The sequence below is a fragment of the Microtus oregoni genome, unplaced genomic scaffold (genome assembly GCF_018167655.1).
Source record: "Microtus oregoni isolate MIOR12 unplaced genomic scaffold, Mior012 000023F_ref0000262, whole genome shotgun sequence".
In the NCBI taxonomy this organism is placed as follows: Eukaryota; Metazoa; Chordata; class Mammalia; order Rodentia; family Cricetidae; genus Microtus; species Microtus oregoni.
In genome coordinates this window covers 4,399,521-4,419,261 of record NW_024543082.1, presented here as the reverse complement: position 1 = coordinate 4,419,261, position 19,741 = coordinate 4,399,521, and the positions used below count along the sequence as shown (strand labels likewise).

Genomic DNA, 19,741 nt, shown 5'->3' with positions numbered 1-19,741 from the left:
GCCTTAAAGCACACTGAAGGCTGGTAAGGTAACTCAGCAGCAGGTAAAGGTGCTTGCTACCCAACCTAACTACCTGAGTTTGATTCCAGGGGACATACATGGTGGAGGGAAAGAGCCAACTCCTCTGACCTCCACACATGCACCATGGTAATGTGTGGTCACATTCATAATCCACCAAAGACCCCCCCCCCCGACACACACACACACTTACACACACAGATAAATAAATAAATAAATAAATAAATAAATAAATGTAGTAGAAGAACAAAGCATGCTGAGAGCGTGGGGATAAAGCTCTCACTCCTGTTTTCTCTAGTGTAAACTGGCCCATCTGAGAACTCCAGAGTCCCAAAGGCCATAGGTGACAGGACTTGCACCACCCCCAACCAAGAATGTGAAACACCAGCAAACAAAAGTCTCATCCAAATTAGGAAGCAAGCAGCTCTGCCCCGCGTGAGTGTGGCCATCGGGCTGTGCCGAGTGTTTGGCTTGCCCACGGGTCCCTTCGGACCCACAATGTTCTCAAGGTTGAACTGTCGCTGATGCCAAGCCCCAGTTCCCTACCAGCATACCACCACCCACTGTTTCCTAAACTCAGATAACTCTTCTCAATCAGTAATGGGCACAGGGCCCCCAGCTGACCTCAGTTTCAGGTACCCCCCGTTTCCCAGTCTGCAAGCATAGCTCTTTCCATGAGGGTGGGGGGACATTAGACAACTCATTGCTATAGGTCTGCTCACAGGGGCCCAGGGTGGGGTGCCAGGAGAAGGTTCTGCCAGACAGACACCAAGGCACAGCGAGTACTTTACAAACCAGAAAGCCAACTCTCGTCACAGTAGGGTCATGTATACACCCAAGGGCCCTCAGCAGGGAGTCCATCCCGTAAGTGACAGAGGAAAAGGAATGGCTACTCCAACTCAGGCTCTGGCTACAAGTGACCACCAAGAGGACTGCAGCTTCATGCTCTGACAGTGACCCAGGCAGGTACAGGCACCCCAACTTCACTACCCTCACCCCTGTTTACCTTCTTGGGAGAGGACGATGAATTTCGTGGTCTTGAGTGTCTTTCCATTCAGTGTCCAGGTGACAGTGGCTGGGGGGTCAGAGGTCACCTGGCACTGGAGCAGCAGCTTCTCGCCCTCGGCTACACGGACGTCTTGCAGCTTTTCCTTGAAGACTGGGGCCGAGCCTTGGCTCTCGGGTCTTTTCTCATTGCCTGTGGCTCCGGCATGGCTTTTCTTATAGTTCACATCATTCTTAACCTCCTTGAGCTCTTCTTTCCCAGCTGCTTTCAGGGTCTCAGCAGGCTTGGTACTGGCCACGGGCTTTGGGGTCTCAGTAGACTGTGCATTGCCCACGGGTTTCAGGGACACTGCAGGCTGTGCATTGGCTACGGGTTTCAGGGTCTCAGTGGGTTTGGCATTGGCTGCAGGCTTCAGGGTCTCAGCAGGCTTGGCATTGCCTATGGGTTTCAGGGTCTCAGCAGGCTTGGCATTGCCTATGGGTTTCAGGGCTCCAACCGGCTGTGTGTTGCCTACAGGCGTGGGGCTTTCCCCGGCCTTGACATTCAAGACCTCGGCATTGTTGCTCCCGTTCTCTGAGGGTGATTTCTTCTTGCCACCTAGCACTGAGCGGAAGTCTGGGGTGGCAGCTTTTGGGGGTGGGACCTTCTCAGGAACGGGGGTCTTAGGGGTCCCCTTCTTGGCTAGGACAGAGCGGAAGTCAACCTGCTGGGGGCTATGTACCTTCCTTTCTTCCTCGGACACGGTCTTTGGCTTCACTTGCCGTTGAAGGTTGGCGCGGAAATCCATCTGCTCGGCTGGGATCTCCTTCAGGTCTTCTTCTGATACGGTCTTGGTGCTCACCTTCTTTCCCAGGAGGTCACGGAAATCCAGCTGCCCCACCTCCTGTTGGCGGATGGCCTCTTCTGTGTGTAGTCTGGTCTCCACCCGTCTCTTCAACAGCCCCCTCACGTCTTCTCCGTCTTCCTCCTCTGGCCAACCTTGCCCTCTTGCTGGCCAGCCGGGCCTCAGGGTCCCATCACGGTCACCATCACCATGAGTTTCAACTCCTCCACCACAGAGGCCCTCACAGGCAGCAGGCTCCCGCCCCCTGCAGCAACCAGTGAAGGAAAAAGGGAAAGTAGCAAGAGGAAAAGGGGCTGGGTAAGGCAGAAACGTCAGGGGAGAGCAAATCCCTGAGGGCGGAGGGTAGAGAGGAGGGGGAAGGGGACGTGGGGGCCGGCCAGGCTGTGTTTATAGAAGGGAACATTGGTGAGAGGCGCTCACTTGCCTAGTTGGTTTATTATATCCGTAATGACTTCAGTAGCCTTATAAGGGTGTGTGCAAAAAAAAATAATAAAATAAAGAAAAAGAAACACACATCACCCCCTTCTTCGCCTTCCCCTGCCCTCCCTCCTTCATCCCCTTCCAATCTTTCCCTTTGGCTCTGGTAGCCTCAGTAGGAGGACACAAACAATCCCAGGCTTCGAGGCCAGGAGGAGGGTGGGGAGTGCAGGAGCCTGACCAGGCAGCTCCTGGGGGCACTCACCGTGGTAGGGCTCTGGCGGGTCTGTTCTGTAGCATCAGTGACACCTGGCAACTGCACTCGCCAACCCGGTTCCTGGCGAAGTCAAGGACAGTACAGTAAGGACTATGAGACTCCCTGGGCAAAGGACCTATTCAGCTCAGGGCTGGAAGAAAGGCAAGGCAAGTGTAGACCTGGTCACGAGCTCATGGGCCATCGGGGATGAAGGAGGCCTAGGGTTTAGCTGTGGCATCCTTCCCAGACTTAGATTTAGGGTAGATCTCTCACCTTGTGGTCAACCTTGATTTTTATAGTTCTGAATTAAAGAGAAGGGAGACCGAAAAAAAAAAAAAAAAAAACCTATCTGAGGCAGCAGCAGCATGTACAAGTGGGAATTCTTTCTTAACTACCAGTTAATCACTCAGTCCAAGAAGAAAGGCTGCCAGGGGCTACAATGAAGCCGCTGGTCTATGCACACAGGCCCTGCTCAGATACCCGCCATCTGATTCTCCAATGGCCGAATTCTCCCTGAAAACAGTCCCAGCCTTCTCCCTCAACATTCTGTGTTGTTCTGTGTTAAAAACCTAACAAGCGTGTCTCCCAACATGGGTGGCCTTTCTTTTCCTCCTTCAGGCAGGGAGGGCTTGCGATTCTCTAAACTCATAGACCTTTTCAGCCTCGAGGGGTGCACACTGGATGAGGCCCCTCTTCTTAGGCAGGGGCTGAGTGGTTAACAGGGCAGATTCAAAGCAGAGAGTCCTCTGGCCTACAAGGTTGCCCTCTGCTGGCACTTCTGAGTGCTGTTTAGGGAAGGAGCAAGTCCACCATTCCAAGGACTAAACTTTCTATCCAGGATTGTCTGGCCCTCACGACGGCCACATGCTTTGTCTTGCTCTCAGCAACATGCCAGCTAAGTTCAGAAAGGGTAGGAAAACACAGGAGGCTGTGGGGATTGTGGGAGGCAGTGCTGGGACTCTCAGGTCTCACTCAGTCCCCTAGCGCCTTCACAACACTGCTAGGTTTGAGGGACCCGTTGAGATCCCACGATAGGTAAAGCAGTTGCCAGCTCTGGGACCTCTTCCTTACACAGCCCGACTCACTTCACCTGTGGCTCCAACAGGCTAGAGGCAGCGCTGCTCTTTTAGGACAATGGAGGGGGTGAAGGTTAAATAATGTGCTAAACTCACAGAATTAAGTAGCAGGGACAGGGGCCAGGACATACTAGACTTGTGGCCTGTATGCAGGTTCTACATTGTTCATCAGAAATAGTTTGCTCTGGGACCCTCGTGTGTTTCTTACAATGTCTGTATACATGTGTGCCTTAACCATACGAGTGGATACACACATAAGTGTATGGGTCCATCTGGTAGGAACATACACCTTGAATCTGGGAATGTATGCTTATGCCTCCTGCTGCCACAGTGGTACATCCACCTCATTCTGTCTGCTACATCCTCATGGAAAGATGCTAGTGGACTACAGGATGGTTCTGCTCTTGGGGTCTTGGGCAGGGACCTTTGGGAAACTAGGGCAGATCTACTTGCTCCCTTTGGGCCTCTCTCACCTGTTGGGGCCTCATCCTTGGCCCCAGCATTGCCTTTATGTTATACCAGGCTGTGCCTCTGTAGATCCCTTCATGTAACCTCAGCTACCCCATTCTTCTCTCCTCTCCTTACAGCCCCCCCCCCCCCCCAGTTTGTTCCTTCCTCAAGCCCAGGATCTCCGAAGTTACCAGTTCAAGCAGCCTGAAGAGTCCAGGCTACACCTCTGCTTACCAAGCAACTTGTTAGTGCCAGGCTGTGGGCATGATCCCTAAGGCCCCCATTCCGCCAGACCACCGGGCAGCATCAGGCCGTTCTTTCCCTGCTCCACACTGTCCCGTGCCTGATGCTGGCCAATGGGTGTTTACTTGGTAGCTCGCTACTTTTCCTCACGGAGTTTCCTCTTGTCAGAAAGACAAAACCCAGGCATAGAAATTAGGAGCAAATACTGACCAGACGGGCCCACTTTACCCTAGCCGTACCCCAGGAGGCTGTGATCAGAGCTGGACTGCCTGATGAGCTGGAGCCAGGCTTATCTATATCTCCCCATGGAAGGACACAGTAAGGGCTCCCTTCATCATCATGATCTGTCCCCATTGCGGGGGAGCACAGACAAAGATCAAGTCCCAGGGTCTCTGGTTCCACCTACCCCCAGACCTCACCCCGAGGTATTCAGACAGCTGAGGTGGGAGAGCACCAAGACACCATGGCCACTGGGATAATTATCTTGAAAGCCAAAATGTAAAGCTCTATTGGGTCTTTAAGGCAAGTCATGGGTTTTCCTGGAGCCTAGAGAGCTCATACAGACCTTCACTGGGGTCATCTACCAGTGTCCTAACCAGCAGGAACAGCATCTCGAGACAGCTTTAGTATTACCCATAATACTCCATTACAAACTTGGGCAGAGACTGAGGCCCTGCCCTGGTCTTGCCACACAGGACACAGCAGCCATGCTGCATGCTGCCCCTGCCACAAAACACGGAGACCTTTGGTTCCCCTTTCCCGAGTCCCACAAAGAAGCTCTTGCTCTAGTTAGAAGTCTGCCTTGGGTCTCACCACAAACCACCCGCACATAGGGTGATTTCCTGGAAAATATCTATGTTCTCTAACATTGCAGCTGGAGTTTGGAGTTGGCTTGTTGCTAGCTCTCCTCTTGGTCAGAGCTTGTGAAGGGTAGGGAAAGTGGAAACTTAGTCTCATCCACTACTCCATAGTAGTAGAAACTGATTGGACTCCCTTGGTGTTCTCCCGGCCCCCCAAGCCTTCCTCCTTGAAAGGCCCTCCCCCATGGGCTAGGTCTGACTTCTGTCAGGACAAAGACAGTGAGAGGGATCAAGGCCCCTGGTTGGCCTGGCAAGCACTCCTAGAGAGAACTTTCCACTGACTTTCCATTTTTTTTTGCTGGGGACAGAGTCAGCATCATGGTAATGGCCTCCCAGAGGAATGAGGAATCCAGACTTTGCGAGGAAAAGGACAAGGGAGACATGGGTGAACAAACCAGCGTGAATTCCCAGGTCCCCAAATTCCCAGTGCATGGAAAGACATCCCCAGTGTAAGAATGGAGGACCATCTGATTGAAGCAAAAGACGAGGGCTTGAACTTAGGCTCAGCTCGTGACCATGAGCAGGTCAGTGACCTGAGACCTCCGTGTTTCTCATTATTAGATGAGAAGGCTAGATAATTTCTGCGTCGCTGCCAGCTGGGATAGGCTACATTTTATGGCTGTCCCCAGCTGGTCCCAGACAGTCTGCCTTTTGCCCTCCCTCTAAGGGTCTGGCAAACTTCTTCCAGCCCTTTGTTTTGAGTCCTCTGCCCCCCTTCTTTCTCGGCTCATTTAACAGCTGGCCAAGACCTAGTTTTTCTTTTTGCTTCAAAAATCTCCCAAAAAGTCAGGTGGTGGAGGCAATAGAATCAGGAATTCAAGGTTATCCATATTGAGTTTGATGCCACCCGGGCAATATGAAGTTGTATCCCACAAAATCAAACCAAACAAACAAAATCTCACACACACACATAAAAATTTCATTTCTTATAGGATATCTAGCTTGGTTAATACACGGATCATCTCAAAGTACTGTTCCTTCATCAGAAAGTACTGCCATAGCCAGTCAGTTTCTGTCCTGGTGCTAGCCTTCTGAGCAAGGGTGTGGGCTCCTATAACAGAGAACAGATTTGTCCCCTGGGTAATAATGAGTTCAAGCAAAAGGCAAAGTCAGTTGACATATTCTAGGCACATGGCTGATGGTAACAGGACAACAGATAATTGTAAGAGGGTCCTGTGTTTAGTTCAGATCCACAGAGTTCTGCCCATATGGGCATAACTTCTGAGCAGACCCAAAGATTTCTAAGAAATAATGGTTTTATTTTTTGAAAGTATATCTTTAATACCCTAGGTATCTGGGGTGGTCTGTTATGTAGCAGTAGCTAGCTGATGTCAGTAGGTATCTGGGGTGGTCTACTGTGTAGCAGTAGCTAGCTGATGTCAGTAGGTATCTGGGGTGGTCTACTGTGTAGCAGTAGCTAGCTGATGTCAGTAGGTATCCGGGGTGGTCTACTGTGTAGCACTAGCTAGCTGATGTCAGTAGGTATCTGGGGTGGTCTACTGTGTAGCAGTAGCTAGCTGATGTCAGTAGGTATCTGGGGTGGTCTACTGTATAGCACTAGCTAGCTGATCTAAGTAGAAAGTATATGCTCACAATTATTGTAGGCACAGTCTTCCATCACAGCAAATGCCTTGGCATGTGGCTTAGAGAGCTGATACTGATGAACACCATGGGCTCAGCATGGGGAATTGATACAGTTCAGGAAGGAAGCTACAAAGTAGTCAGGCACCCATTACCTGTCTAAGCCTAGATAAACAATCCTTCATGAATACTAGTAGCTGTACAGAAATCATGTTCCTAGAGAAGCTAAATAAGAAGGTGAATCCAAAGACAAACACATAGGCATCCTCATGAATATTAACCTCCATCAGGCGATGAAAGGAGACAGAGACAGAGACCCACATGGGAGCACTGGACAGAAATCTCAAGGTCCAAATCAGGAGCAGAAGGAGACGGAGCACGAGCAAGGAACTCAGGACCACGAGGGGTGCACCCACACACTAAGACAATGGGGATGATCTATTGGGATCTCACCAAGGCCAGCTGGCCTAGGTCTGAAAAAGCATGGGATAAATCCGGACTAGCTGAACATAGCGGACAATGAGGAATACTGAGAATTCAAGAACAATTGCAGTGGGTTTTTGATCCTACTGCACGTACTGGCTTTGTGGGAGCCTAGGCAGTTTGGATGCTCACCTTACGAGACCTGGATAGAGGTGGGCAGTCCTTGGGCTTCCCACAGGTCAGGGAACCCTGATTGCTCTTCGAGCAGATGAGGGAGGGGGACTTGATCGGGGGAGGGGGAGGGAAATGGGAAGCGGTTGTGGGGACGAGGCAGAAATCCTTAATAAATAAATAAATTTAAATAAAAAAAAAAGAAAAGGCAGAGAAAGATCAAGGCATGCATGCTCTCTGCCTCTTGCCATATGATGCCATGAGACTTTGCCAGCAGGAAGGCCATCACCTTCCTGCTACCACCCTGGGACCTACAGAGACCTTTGTTTATAAAGTTATCAAGCTTCGGGCATTTCATTACAGCAACAGGAAATGAACTAACACATCAGTCCACAGAAACTGAACAAGTATTTGCTGTTTTAAATTGGTAAGTGTGGAGGGATTTGCTACACAGCAAAAGGTACCTAATACTAACACATCCCCTTAAACCTCTACCCTCCCGTATCCATACCTTCTTTCCTGGCTCCTTCTCTCTTGAGAGAGGGTATAATTGTGTAGTCTCGGCTGGCCTCAAGTCTACCGTGACCCTCCTGATCCAGCCTCCCAAATGCTGAGATTAAGATGTGAGCTACCAGGCCTGCTTCACATTTCTGCATCTTTCATAGTCTTCACACCCCACATAATATCTCGAGTCAATATGTAATGCTAGAGGCTCCTGGGGAACCAAGTTCCCGGGGAACTGAGCTCAGAGGGAAGGGCTCTCCTCAAGGACCTGTCCTATTCAACTGCAAGAACCAAGAGCATGGTAACCACACTGGGCCCGTGCCAGCTGCGGTTTCCTCTGGCTTCCCAGTCGTAGCCCAGGAGTCTGAGGAGGGAGTGAGGAAGGCTGGCAGGATATGCAGACTCACTTGAGCATGATCTCATACTGGCCGGCATGCCAGGGCTGTACGTTCTTTAGGACTAAGGTGAACACGTCCTCATTCTGTAACAGCTCGAAGTGGCCGTTATCCTTGGAGAGGGCTTTGCCATCTCGGAGCCAGTGCACAGTTGGGAAGGGGTCTCCAGCTATGGCACAGGAGATGAGGACACTCTGGCCCAGGCAGGCTGTCACTGAACGAGGCTTGCTGATGAACCAGGGCTGGGTGCCGTCATGAGGCTCTGGAAGTAAGCAAGGGGGAAAAACATTGGGACGGAAGCTCTTGAGCACAGGGCTTGGCATCCACTCCATCCTCCATGAGGGCAAAGGGTCAGGAGACCTTGGTAACAGAAGTGTGTTACCAAAGACTAAGTGGTCCAGAAGGTTCTTGGGCAGGGTATGCAGATACAGCACATACTTCTTGAAAATCTGCCTCAGTTATGTTATCAGACGATACTATTGGAGTGAATTTATGTAAGTCAAAGTGAGGGCAGCGAACCGTGACAGTATGGAGTCCAAGGCTGGGTGCTCCAGATGTGTATACAGTCTGACTGCTGGGAACTGCTGCTCACTGCATGTGTGTATCTCACGTTTCTTCTTTAAAAGGAGGCCTCCACAGAAAGGACTCCAATGTGTAATTCATATCCCAAACCATCAGCACCAAACTTTACGGAATTACCTCAGCAATCCATCCAGTTTAGCAGCAGCCCAGAGAGAGCTGGGACCTCAGGAAGCTGGGAAGGAAACCCCACTCTGCAAGAGTTTGAGATGGAGACAGTGATCTGCCTCTGGCTGCAATGGGACCAGAGTGGTCTCCTGTGTTTCCCTCACCTCTAAATGGCTTTTGAAGAATCTGGAACACCACCCCCCCCGCCCCCACCCCCACGCCAAAGGAGCTCAGGTTCACCTTGCACGGTGAGTACGGCCTGGGTGCGGACTTCTCCAGCACTGTTCCAGGCCTCACAGGTATATGTGCCCGTGTCCTCTGGGAACACTTCCTGGATACACAGGCTGTGCCGGCCACCCTTCTGTTCAAAGTGAAAGTCTTCTGACTCCTGGATCTCATTCTCATTGTGAAACCATATGACTTCTGGAGGTGGGTTCCCTGAGCAGAGAATAACAACAGAAGATTGTGAGAGAGGGACTTCCCTAGCCAGGAAGCAACTGTGCACTGAACATGCTAATGCTGGGCTAAACAAGCTACCAAAGGCTTTGCCTTAGTTTCCTCACATGTTCTGCCTTGTAGGATTGTTAAGAGAAACAACCGAGTTAATCTAACCTTTGTGAGCTGCTCACAGGATGGCGTGGAGCACAAAGAGAACACCTAGCCCTGAAGGTGTTTCTGCCCTACCCTGCCCTGCCCTGCCTCACATGGAGACTCCATAGGCAGGCAATGGTGATGCCACGGTAGCGCCCTTGCAGACTATCACCAGAGAGAACTCTGTAAGCACGGGGCCAGCACACAGGACCACCACAGAAATGTGGTCTCGGGACCCCAGCTTGCAGAGGATTGGTTGGTGATGGGTAGGAATGCCAGCCTATGCTTCTGGAATGCATTGGGGGTACAGATCAATGGCCATGTGAGGGTGTTCATAGGTATGAAAGCTGACCACGAGGCTCTACTTCCAGAGGAGTGAAACCCCTGGGGAGACTTTAGAGTGAGCAGATGGCCATTTGTCTGCACTGGACAGGCACAGGTCTGGAGATCAGGTGCCAAGTGCCTCTTATCTCTTTCAATTGGATGTCAGTGAGATCCAATTGGCATGGCAAATGTGGAAAAGAGACCTAGCCTCTGTCTGAAGCTGTCATGGAAAGACCTTCATCCTCTAGGAGCCTCTAGGAGCCTCTAGGGATCATCACCTCCTCAAGGACAAGTCCTGAGGTCCTGTGATGGTTCATATTTATTGCTTTTGCAGGTCTAGAGGAACTAGGAAGCCAGAGATGGGCCCTCCTAGTTTTCAGAGGCACTGATAGAAACCAAGAACCACAGATGCATCCAAAGGTACTAGGTCTACTCTGTCTTGAGTGTGGAGCTGGGACTTTGTGAGCCTCTCCTGCTAACCCCAGCAAGGGGCACGAGAGCTTGGTCTCTGTGCAAGCCACATTTCTTTGCCTGTTTTAGAAGGATCTCTGATTATCAGCTTTCTACCTCAGAATCTGACTGGACAACTCAGATGGCTGCGGAGACTCGAGACCTCACATGAGCTCATTCTGCACCATCTAAAAACTTTCTAGAAAGTCTTTAGGGTTTTTTTTTTTTTTAAGTACAGGCTTATATTTTCTATAAATTGGATAGTTTGACTTCCTCTTTTCCTATTTGCAACCTTTTCATTTCTTTCCCTTGCCTTATTGCTCTGGCTAAGATTCCAACCACTATATCGATTAAGATCAGAAAGACTGGGCGCCCCTGTTTTTTTTCCTCATATGACTTGAAAGTAGAAGGGGGACTATTTGGGAAATAGAAGGGGGCTGGTGGGAGGAAAGGAAAGGTAACTAGTAAATACAGTTAAAGTATATGATTATTTTGAATAAATATAATTATAAAACTCATTATTTTCTTACAATGAACATGTACCAATTAAAAAAGAGTTGGAATTATATAAAACAAAAAACCAAAACCCCAAACTTTCCATTGGGACTAGGCACATTAACCTTTGCCATCTTCTTCCTCTGGACCATATAGCCCTCAATCTATAAATGATACCCACACAGCAGGAGAAGCCAAGAGGCTCCATTCCTTTGAACCCTTTGCTGATGGTTCCACGATGATTTTCTGGGCACCTAGGAGCAATACCCATTGCCACATGGTCACCCTCTCACACACCCCGAGGAGAGAGCGGTATGGACAGACCTGACACCTGGACTGTCATGGTGACCTGGCTTCCATCCATGACTTTGAGATCAGTGAGGCCTTGCAAGAAGATGGGTGCAACGGGTTTGCTGGGAGCCGGGGGCGGAAGGTGCTCCCTCTCTCCTTTACTCTTCTTTTCTGTGTTGTGGGAATAAAATGGGAGAAAAACATTCTATTCTTTGACACACTCAACAAACACACTAGACGTCAGAGTTGTGCTGAAGCTCGGGTCTCATGCCTGTCGGGAGGCTCTGGAGAGCACAGGGGACAAGGCAGGCCCCATGTCACTACTTGACGTGACGACGCTCTTGCCTGACAGCAGAGACTAAACAGTGAAGTTCCATGGAGTCTTGGGCAAGCAAGCTCGGCTTCCCGAGGAGAACCTCGGGGAGAAAGTTCACACTTGGCATCTTCATAAAGATTTTCCCCCTTAAATTCTCTTTGCTCTTTTGAATTAAGTGATTCACTCATGTGACACAGAATTCAAAAGATGCCAGAAGGCCTATGTGAAGTCTCCCTTCCAACCCCGCTCGCCCCCTGGCACTGTCTCCCCAGCAGTAAACAATGCTTGGATTCTTCTTAATCCTGCCAGACATGATCTGTGTGTACAACGTACACAGCAAACAGAACAATTCTCTTTCTTCTTCTTCTTCCTTCTCCTCCCAGTCCCTTCTTACCTCTTCTTTCAGTGCTGGGAGGCAAATCTGGAATCTCAGATATAAACACCTACTCTACTACCAACCTCTACTTCTGGGATCATTTCTTGCCTTTTCTGAAAAATAGACTAAAGCTAGGTGTAGCAACACACACCTCTAATCGCTGCACTCAGGAGGCAGAGGCAAGAGAACGGTGGGCTTGAGGCCAATTTAGGGTATGGTCATGTCTCGGCTAAACAAAGCAACGTTACTGGTGGGATGCAACTCAGTGATTGAGCGGCAGCCTCACCTGTACAAGGGTTAGGATTCATTTTTAAGCCTCCCCTCCATCTCTCTCTCTCTCTCTCACACACACACGTGTGTGTGTGTGTGTGTGTGTGTGTGTGTGTGAGAGAGAGAGAGAGAGAGAGAGAGAGAGAGATCAAACCAGAGAACAGAGAACCTGACAGCATATCAGTGGGTGCACTCAGCGAGGGGTGGGAGATGGATCAGAAAAGAGCACTGAGGAATGCTTAAGAGAAACAGAAATGTTCACTTTTTAGTCCTTGGTAAATGTTCCATGGTTATACACATGCCTTCTGAACTCATTAGGTTCAACTTCTAAAATACACGCAGCGTACTGTACTTTTATAAGACTTCAGCAAACCTGGGAGAGGGTCAAAAGGAGTGTGTTAGCTAAGGGCAAAGACCGGGACAGGTCTCTGGGTACAGGCCTGGTCCACCACTACTCAGCTCTCTGATACACAGGAGGGCTTTTCCTTATTCTTGCCATCTATGCCCAAGCTGGCTTTAGCCAGTCTCTAGGAGGTAAAGTGCTGGCTGCTTCCAATGCAGGACGAGCCCTTCACGATCCAGTGTCTGTTCTCCTCTGTAGCCTTTTGCTGTTTCTTGTTTGTTTGTTTGTTTTCTGGTACTGTAGGGCATAAGATTAGCAGGGCAGTTACTATGGTTTGAATTTATTAAAACTCAGGGTGAACAGCAGCAAATGATTATTTTTTATGTGTTTGCTGTATTGGGTATCAAACTCAGGGCCTGAGATAAGCAAGGGTTCTACATGATCTTTGAGAGTCATAAAGAAACTTCACTCTCAAAACAAAAGCATTGGAAAGGGGTCCTCTGAAAGACAATAGGTCATGGAGACAGCACCCCTATGAAGGGATAAAGCCTTTCTCAAGAGATGGATAAAGCTCTTTAGACAACGGATTAGTTATCTCAGGAGTGAGTGGGTCTCATGGAACCGGATTGGTTAAGGTGAGAACCATGTTCTAAAGTGAGCCTGGAGCCTACACTGATCCTGTCTTCAGCACGCACTTGTACACGGCCCCATTTCTACTGCTTCTTAGCTCTGATAGGACAGAGCTTGAGACATTCATGAAGACCTGTGAAAACATCTGTGTCTCCCTTTCTGACCTCTAGAAGTAGGAACTAAGGCACGCTTGTTACAAAGTATCCATCTTCGGGCATCTTTTTATAACCTGAACCACACTAATGTCTCTAACTTACAATCAAAGTTTCAAGGGAGTATTTTGGGTCTCCAACACCACAGGGAAATACATTCCAAACCTCGTTTCAAACTCTAGAACTTGGGATAGTTTCCAGGGTGTTTTCTCTACCATCTTAATTTTTACCTGGGGCCACAGAAAGCAAAGCTCTCCCAGTCCAGCCTCTGGGACCATGGAAGGATAAGGCCCAGAGGGCTGAATAAAGGTCAGAATGAAGCTTCTTCCCAGCCAGTGTCCCAGGGAGGATAAGGAGCAGGCACACAAGAGCAGCAAAGACAGATACGCTCCATCCCACCTCTGGCCACCAGGTAGGGTTCTTGATCCCCTGCCCGCATCTCAGGAATTCTCTTTTGATGGAGTGCAGCTGCTCGAGGGGTCTTGGCAGGAGGCTGTGGAAGTGGACTTAGGGAGCCTGTGTTGGAAATGTACAAATCTACCTCATGTCCCTGCCTGGGCTGCCGCAGTCAGGAAAGCTGGCTGCCTCTGGAGGGTTGAGGAATTTCCTGTCTTGCACAGATTGAGAGGGCTCGAGGACAAAATGTTTTCCCTCTCTAGAGGACTCCCTGTTCCTGCTCTGCCTCTCAGCCCAAGCCATGGAGCTCCATACAGATGGACTGGAATTCTTTCTGGGTGCGGCAGGAACATCCAGATTCCAGCTTGTTTGCCTTCCAGTCGGTGGTTATCTGTTCTTCCAGGCCACCCTCTCTCAGTTCTCCCCACTGCCTGTTTCCTCACCTGGGAGCTTCAACAAAGCCATGGTACCCTGTGGATCTTGGCTGGTGGGATCTAAGGACCTGTCTGTACCTCCATCCTGCATGAGGGATGATGGACTGGAAGCTCCCAGGATCTAAGACCTGAATGTCTGTCCCCTGTAGCTGGACAAGAGACATGTCTTAGGTTTCTATTGCTGTGATAAAATGATCAAAATCAATTTGGGAAAGATAAGGTTTATAGATTTCAGAAGTGCTCATAACTTTCAGGTCATAGTCCATAGGGAACATAAGGACAGGAACACAGAGGAGGAATTGAAACAGAGGCCATGGAGGAGTGCTGCTTACTGGCTTGTTCATTATGGCTGATTTAGTCCGCTTTCTTATTCCATCCAGGCCCACTGGCCTAGGGAGTAGGACTACCCATAGTGGGCTGGGCCCTCTCAACATCAACTATCTACAGGCCGATTTGATAGAGGCATTTTCTCAGTTGAGGGTCCCTCCTCTCAGATGACTCCAGCTTGCAGCAACTTGATACAAAACAAAACAACAACTAGCCAACATATGACAGAAACCTAAGACTTGGGGCCATCTCTTGGTCATAAGTAGATCTCTGCCTCTACCTGAAGCCCCACATCCTCACCTGTCTCTAGGGGTTCTGTCATCTCAGGGCTCACTACTATGTCAGGAAATGCTCAGATTCAAAATTTAAAATCTGAAGAGAGATTCTGTGAAAGGTGTGTGTGGTTTTCATGCCATCATAAAGTTGAACACCCCAAGTTGAACCATCCTAAATCAGGATTGTCCACATTCATTATCAATGGCATTGGTAGAACTGGCTAAGTCCTACCTGTCAGAGCCACACAGTGGATCCTAAAAAGCAGTGGATCCTAAGCCTCCCTCATGATTACTGACTCGTTTTATCTATCTATCTATCTATCTATCTATCCATCCATCCATCTATCTATCTATTTATTTTTAAGTAGCCCGCAGCAAGTTCTGTGATGCCATGCTTGGAGACACCATGGGACAGATATCAAAGTAAATTAATGGAACTTTGCTGCATCTTCCCAGGCAAGGAATGAAGGAAGCAGCTCAGGCTTTAGATCCAGAGTAGTCACTGTCCCTGACCCTGCTCTTTCTTCTCTTTAGCCCTACAGCGACAGTGGCAGGAATAACTGAATGATGGGAATTAATCTGTTCTCAAACGGGCAGGTTGATGTTCCTGTTTGTTCTGCATCCCTCCAGCAGGAGCAGGGTAAGTGACATGGGACATGACGATCATGAATTCAGGTCAGAGGACAGCAGTCAATCAATCAGCCCAAGTTCTCCACGGGGTGAGGAAATGGGTCAGCCTTCCTATAAACACACGCTGAAGGAGAGAAGGGGCCTTGGGTTCCCAGTAAGTGGCTTCTGCCGAAACCCAAAGAAAAGGAGCCTGAGTTAGCTCCTTAGAACCCCAGTCTCAAGCTGCTACGTGTTGTAGGATATTAGTTTAAGATGTGTTACATTTGTGCTGTAGAATATTTATTGAATGATGCAAAGATGTGTTATATTTTTTTATGTTGCATTTGTTTAACTCGGTAAAGCTGTGTTACTTTGCCTGTATAAACACCCAATTGGTCTAATAAAGACCTGAATGGCCAATTGCGAGACAGGAGAGAGAAATAGGAGGGGCTGCCAGGCAGAGAGAATAAACAGGAGAGGAAGAAGAGAGAAGGGGGAGGAGTGAGATAAGGAGAAGGAGAGGAGGAGGCCAGGGGCCAGCCACCCAGTCACACAGCCAACCATGGAGAAAGAATTAAAAGAAAGAATAAAGAAAGGTTAAAATGACCAAAGGCAAACATAGTTAAAGAGAAACAGGTTAATTTAAGTTAGAAAAGCTGGCTGGAAACAAGCAAGCTAAGGCTGGGCATTCATAAGTAAGAATAAGACTCCGTGTATTTATTTGGGAGCTGGGTAGTGGGTCCCCAAAGAGTTAAAAAAAATAATTAACTACAACTGCCCATCGTACTTAAAGCGTGTGCAGGATGTGTTAAGGTGACAAGATGACCAGGGTCGTGGAGCCAGAGCAGGTTGACCAGGACAGAGGGCCAGACCTCCTGAAGACAAGGCAGGACACACCATAGGTGCCTCTCCAAAGGGAACCAGCGTTCTCCCGTGCTGACCACAGTAAGCTGTGACAGGGCCACAGAGGACAAGAACATTGCTGCTCATTCATGCAGCAGATTCTTGACAACTGAGAAAAACAGAGCAGAAACAAGTCAGGCAACAGGGGCGCTCTGTGTGTGTGTGTGTGTGTGTGTGTGTGTGTGTATGCGTGCGTGTGCGTGCATGTTTGTGTGTGAGTGTGCACGTGTGTGCATGTGTGTGTGTGAGCGTGCATGTGTGCGTGCATGTGTGTGTGATTAGCTATTATCAGCTACGGAAAGGCAGCACCGACAAGCAGAGTGGACTGTATATGCGACTCCACTGCAGGACTTCCAGATAATTCAAGGCAACTACATGTGAAAACAGTCGTGGGGTTGGCGGTGTAGCTTGGTTGGTAGAGTGCATGAATTAAGCTCACTTCAATCCTTAGCACCACCTAAGACCAGGCATGGTGGTGCAAACCCATGCATTCCATCAGTCCAGACAGGGAGGCAGAAGTCAGAAATTCAAATCCATCCTCCTCAGCTACATAGTGGGTTCAAGGGCCTCTCTCAAAAGACCTCACAACAATCTCTAACAACACTTTGCGTTTCTGAGTCCTGCTGGCTGTTTTGATTGAGCAGGGTCAACACAACAACAAGACAAGCATCCCATCTAAGACTTAAGAGCAGCTATGGGGATAAGCCAGAAGAGCCCCTGACAAGGTTCTCAGTGGGCACACTGCTACTCAACAGAGGAAGGTGGCCTTTCTGACTCCCCAAGGCTGCAGTGGCCAACAGACGTGAGATGTGACTGTCTGGGTCAGGCTTCTTGCTTTCTCTCTATGGATCTAAGACCTGAGGCAGGCTACTCAAATAATACCACCTGAATAGTGTGTCCATGCCCAGGGCTGCCTGTTAGTCCAAATGTCTTCCTTTGAGGTCACAACAGGAAGTCAGTCTCAGGGGTGAGAGCATCCCAGCCTTCCTCATCTAGGAGGCAGGCACTGGCTTCCCACAGCACACAGACTCCAAGGAAGGAAACCCTGAGACCAGGGATGGATGCCTGTATCCAGCTCCAGTGGGTCTAGACTAAATAGACCTCTCACTTTTCCCACAGCTGTGCTTCCTGCTCCCACTGAGAGCGAGCTCAGAGAGGCTGAGCCACAGCTCACTAGCCTCGGGCTAGCCACCCAAGGTGGGTTTATCTGTTCCTCCAATTCTTGGTCCCTGTGTCCAGCACTGAATGGACTGCCACCGTTCCACTGGGAGAAGGGAAAGAAAAACACGGCCAAGAATGAGTTGTTGATAACGTCACTCACAGACATGTGCAAATGATGATATATACACGAATGTTGTTATAGGGCTTGAAAAAAAGAAGGAAATAGGAGAAGGGAAAGAATGAGAGAGGAGAGGAAAGAAAGAATGGGAAGGAAAGGTGGAAGGCTGAGACAAGTAAACATTGAGGTAGGCAAACACAGGTGCCCTCCACACGCACATACACATTCACGCACGTGCACACACGCAAACAGCAGTTCACAGGTGCCCTCCATGTGCACACACATGCACACACACATAGCAGCTCACAGGTGCCCTCCACACACACACACACACACACACACACACACAGCAGCTCACAGGTGCCCCCCATACACACACACACACACACACACACAGACACACACACACACAGAGCAGCTCACAGGTGCCCCCCACGCACACACAGAAGTTGACCCAATCCCTCTAAGCACTAGTTTCTTCATCTATAAAGGTACCCAGGAGCTGCTGAGAGTCACCGCAACAAGCCACCGTCTCCGCAAACGTACTTTTCCCATGAAAGCTCCCCTCAAAAATACCAATGGCAGGGACTTCAGTTCAAGAACAAATGCAGTGTTTTGGAAAACTTGGAGAATAATCAGTGCCCACAGGATGGAGCAGTTGGTGGCATCGTATACCCACCAGTACAGTACAATAAGCAGTATAAGCTGCTCCTCCTACCCGAGCCACTAAAGCCTTCAACTCTTCCTGGGCCTGGGGCCTTCCACAGCCTTCGCCCAGGTTGCTGGTGCTGGCTGCAGTGTCTCCTGGTACCGTGCAAAAATTTCCCCTTTTCTTCCCTCAACAGTCCTTCTCCAACTTTCTACAAGCTTAATAGGAAAAATAACTCATTCTGAATTTCTCCTTAAAACCATTACCACCCCCAACCCCCCACCGCCACCTCTGGACAACCTATGCTGTCAGCCTGTCTGCTCTCTGAAGCACCGAGCCTATAGATCCAAATGTGTGTTCAAATGAACACATTGGCCTTTATCTTGGATCTACTAAAGACTCTCTTTAGTTCTTTGAACACCAGCCACTTTCCTTAGCTATCGCAATACAAAATGCCATTCTAACAGCAAACTGGATCCCCTCTCACCCCCGTCATTCTATGGAAATCTAATAAATCACCAACTGAGGGACATCTACAGCCAGTCTTTCCCCTTCCTTTATTTGGAGCTCCAAATGCAGTGTGGTCTCCACATCGGGGACTGGTGCCTCTCACCCACATTCTGACACGGGGTTTCCTGACCTTGCAGGAAGGCAGCCCAGCCCCTTCCCATTTCCAGAGCATTTGGCAAGCTAAAAACCCCTGGGGAGGTATCTGAATTCCCTTTAACAAAAGCCTGTCTCTAACCCGATAGAAGTGTCTTGGAATGTCGGCACGGGTCTGCTCTTCTGACTGTTTTGGCCGTCTTTCCTCCTGCTGACTTCTCCAGAACTGAAGAAGTAAGTGGGGAGAGAAAGGTGCAAGGAGAAGAATGAAAGGAACGCAACGCATGACATCTCAAAAAAGATCTCTGACCCGTAATGATGGGTTGCTCCAAGACAGGCGGGGACCCCCACCACCTCAGCCTCCCTAAGGTCCTGGAAATTATAATCACACTCCAAGTGGGCAGCATCCAAACCCCCAGAGTTCCTTGCCAGGGAGGCCTAGAAACCACACTGCTGTGTGTGTGTTGTCAGAACTGGGGCTCAACTCGCCACTGGGAACACAAGGCTCTCATTCTGGACGGTGTTTTTGGCCAAGGTCTGCGAGCCGGGAAGTAGGGGCTATGGTCTACAAAGGGCTGTAAAAGTGGACAGTTATGAGCCTCTGTAATTGTCCCATTAGTAAAGCAAGGCTCCACTTCTGAGCTTTGTACCAGATGGACACATCAGGCCCACAAGCCTCCCTGCAGTGTGGAGGCTTCAGTCTGCAGAGAATGAAAATGCTGGCGAGGCATTGATTTGATGCTTACCTTGCTGCTTAGCTTAGGTTTCAAAGGCTGTCAGCAAACGCTTGCACACACTAAGGGTCTCAGTTTTTCGAGAAGGGGTTTCTCTGTGTAACTGTACTGGCTGTCCTGGACCTGGTTTGTAGACCAGGCTGGCCTCGAACTCACGGAGATCCACCTGCTTCTGCATCCCAAGTGCTGGGATTAAAGGCATTTGCCACCACCGCAGGCTCAATATAATTTTTTTATGTTTGCTTGTTTGTTTTTTAAAAAAGTTAAAGACATTGCTGCCTCTTCTTCATGGAATCTCTCTTTAAAATATAAGGGTGAAAATGATGGCCAGTGTGCTCAGTTGGCAGAGAGCAGGGTCCATGA

At 49.3% G+C, this 19,741-nt stretch overlaps 1 protein-coding gene across 1 annotated transcript in view; it reads right to left on the bottom strand.

Annotated features, from left to right (window-relative positions):
- Mylk (myosin light chain kinase) overlaps window positions 1–19,741 on the bottom strand; it is a 253,252-nt gene that overhangs the window by 83,488 nt on the left and 150,023 nt on the right. Inside the window, exons 12-16 of the mRNA XM_041673002.1 lie at window positions 11,116–11,253; window positions 9,172–9,369; window positions 8,257–8,506; window positions 2,551–2,622; window positions 1,025–2,112 (exon numbers count right to left, since the gene is read on the bottom strand). Of these exons, the coding sequence (XP_041528936.1) occupies window positions 1,025–2,112; window positions 2,551–2,622; window positions 8,257–8,506; window positions 9,172–9,369; window positions 11,116–11,253 (1,746 nt within the window). The remainder of the gene's footprint in view (window positions 1–1,024; window positions 2,113–2,550; window positions 2,623–8,256; window positions 8,507–9,171; window positions 9,370–11,115; window positions 11,254–19,741) is intronic.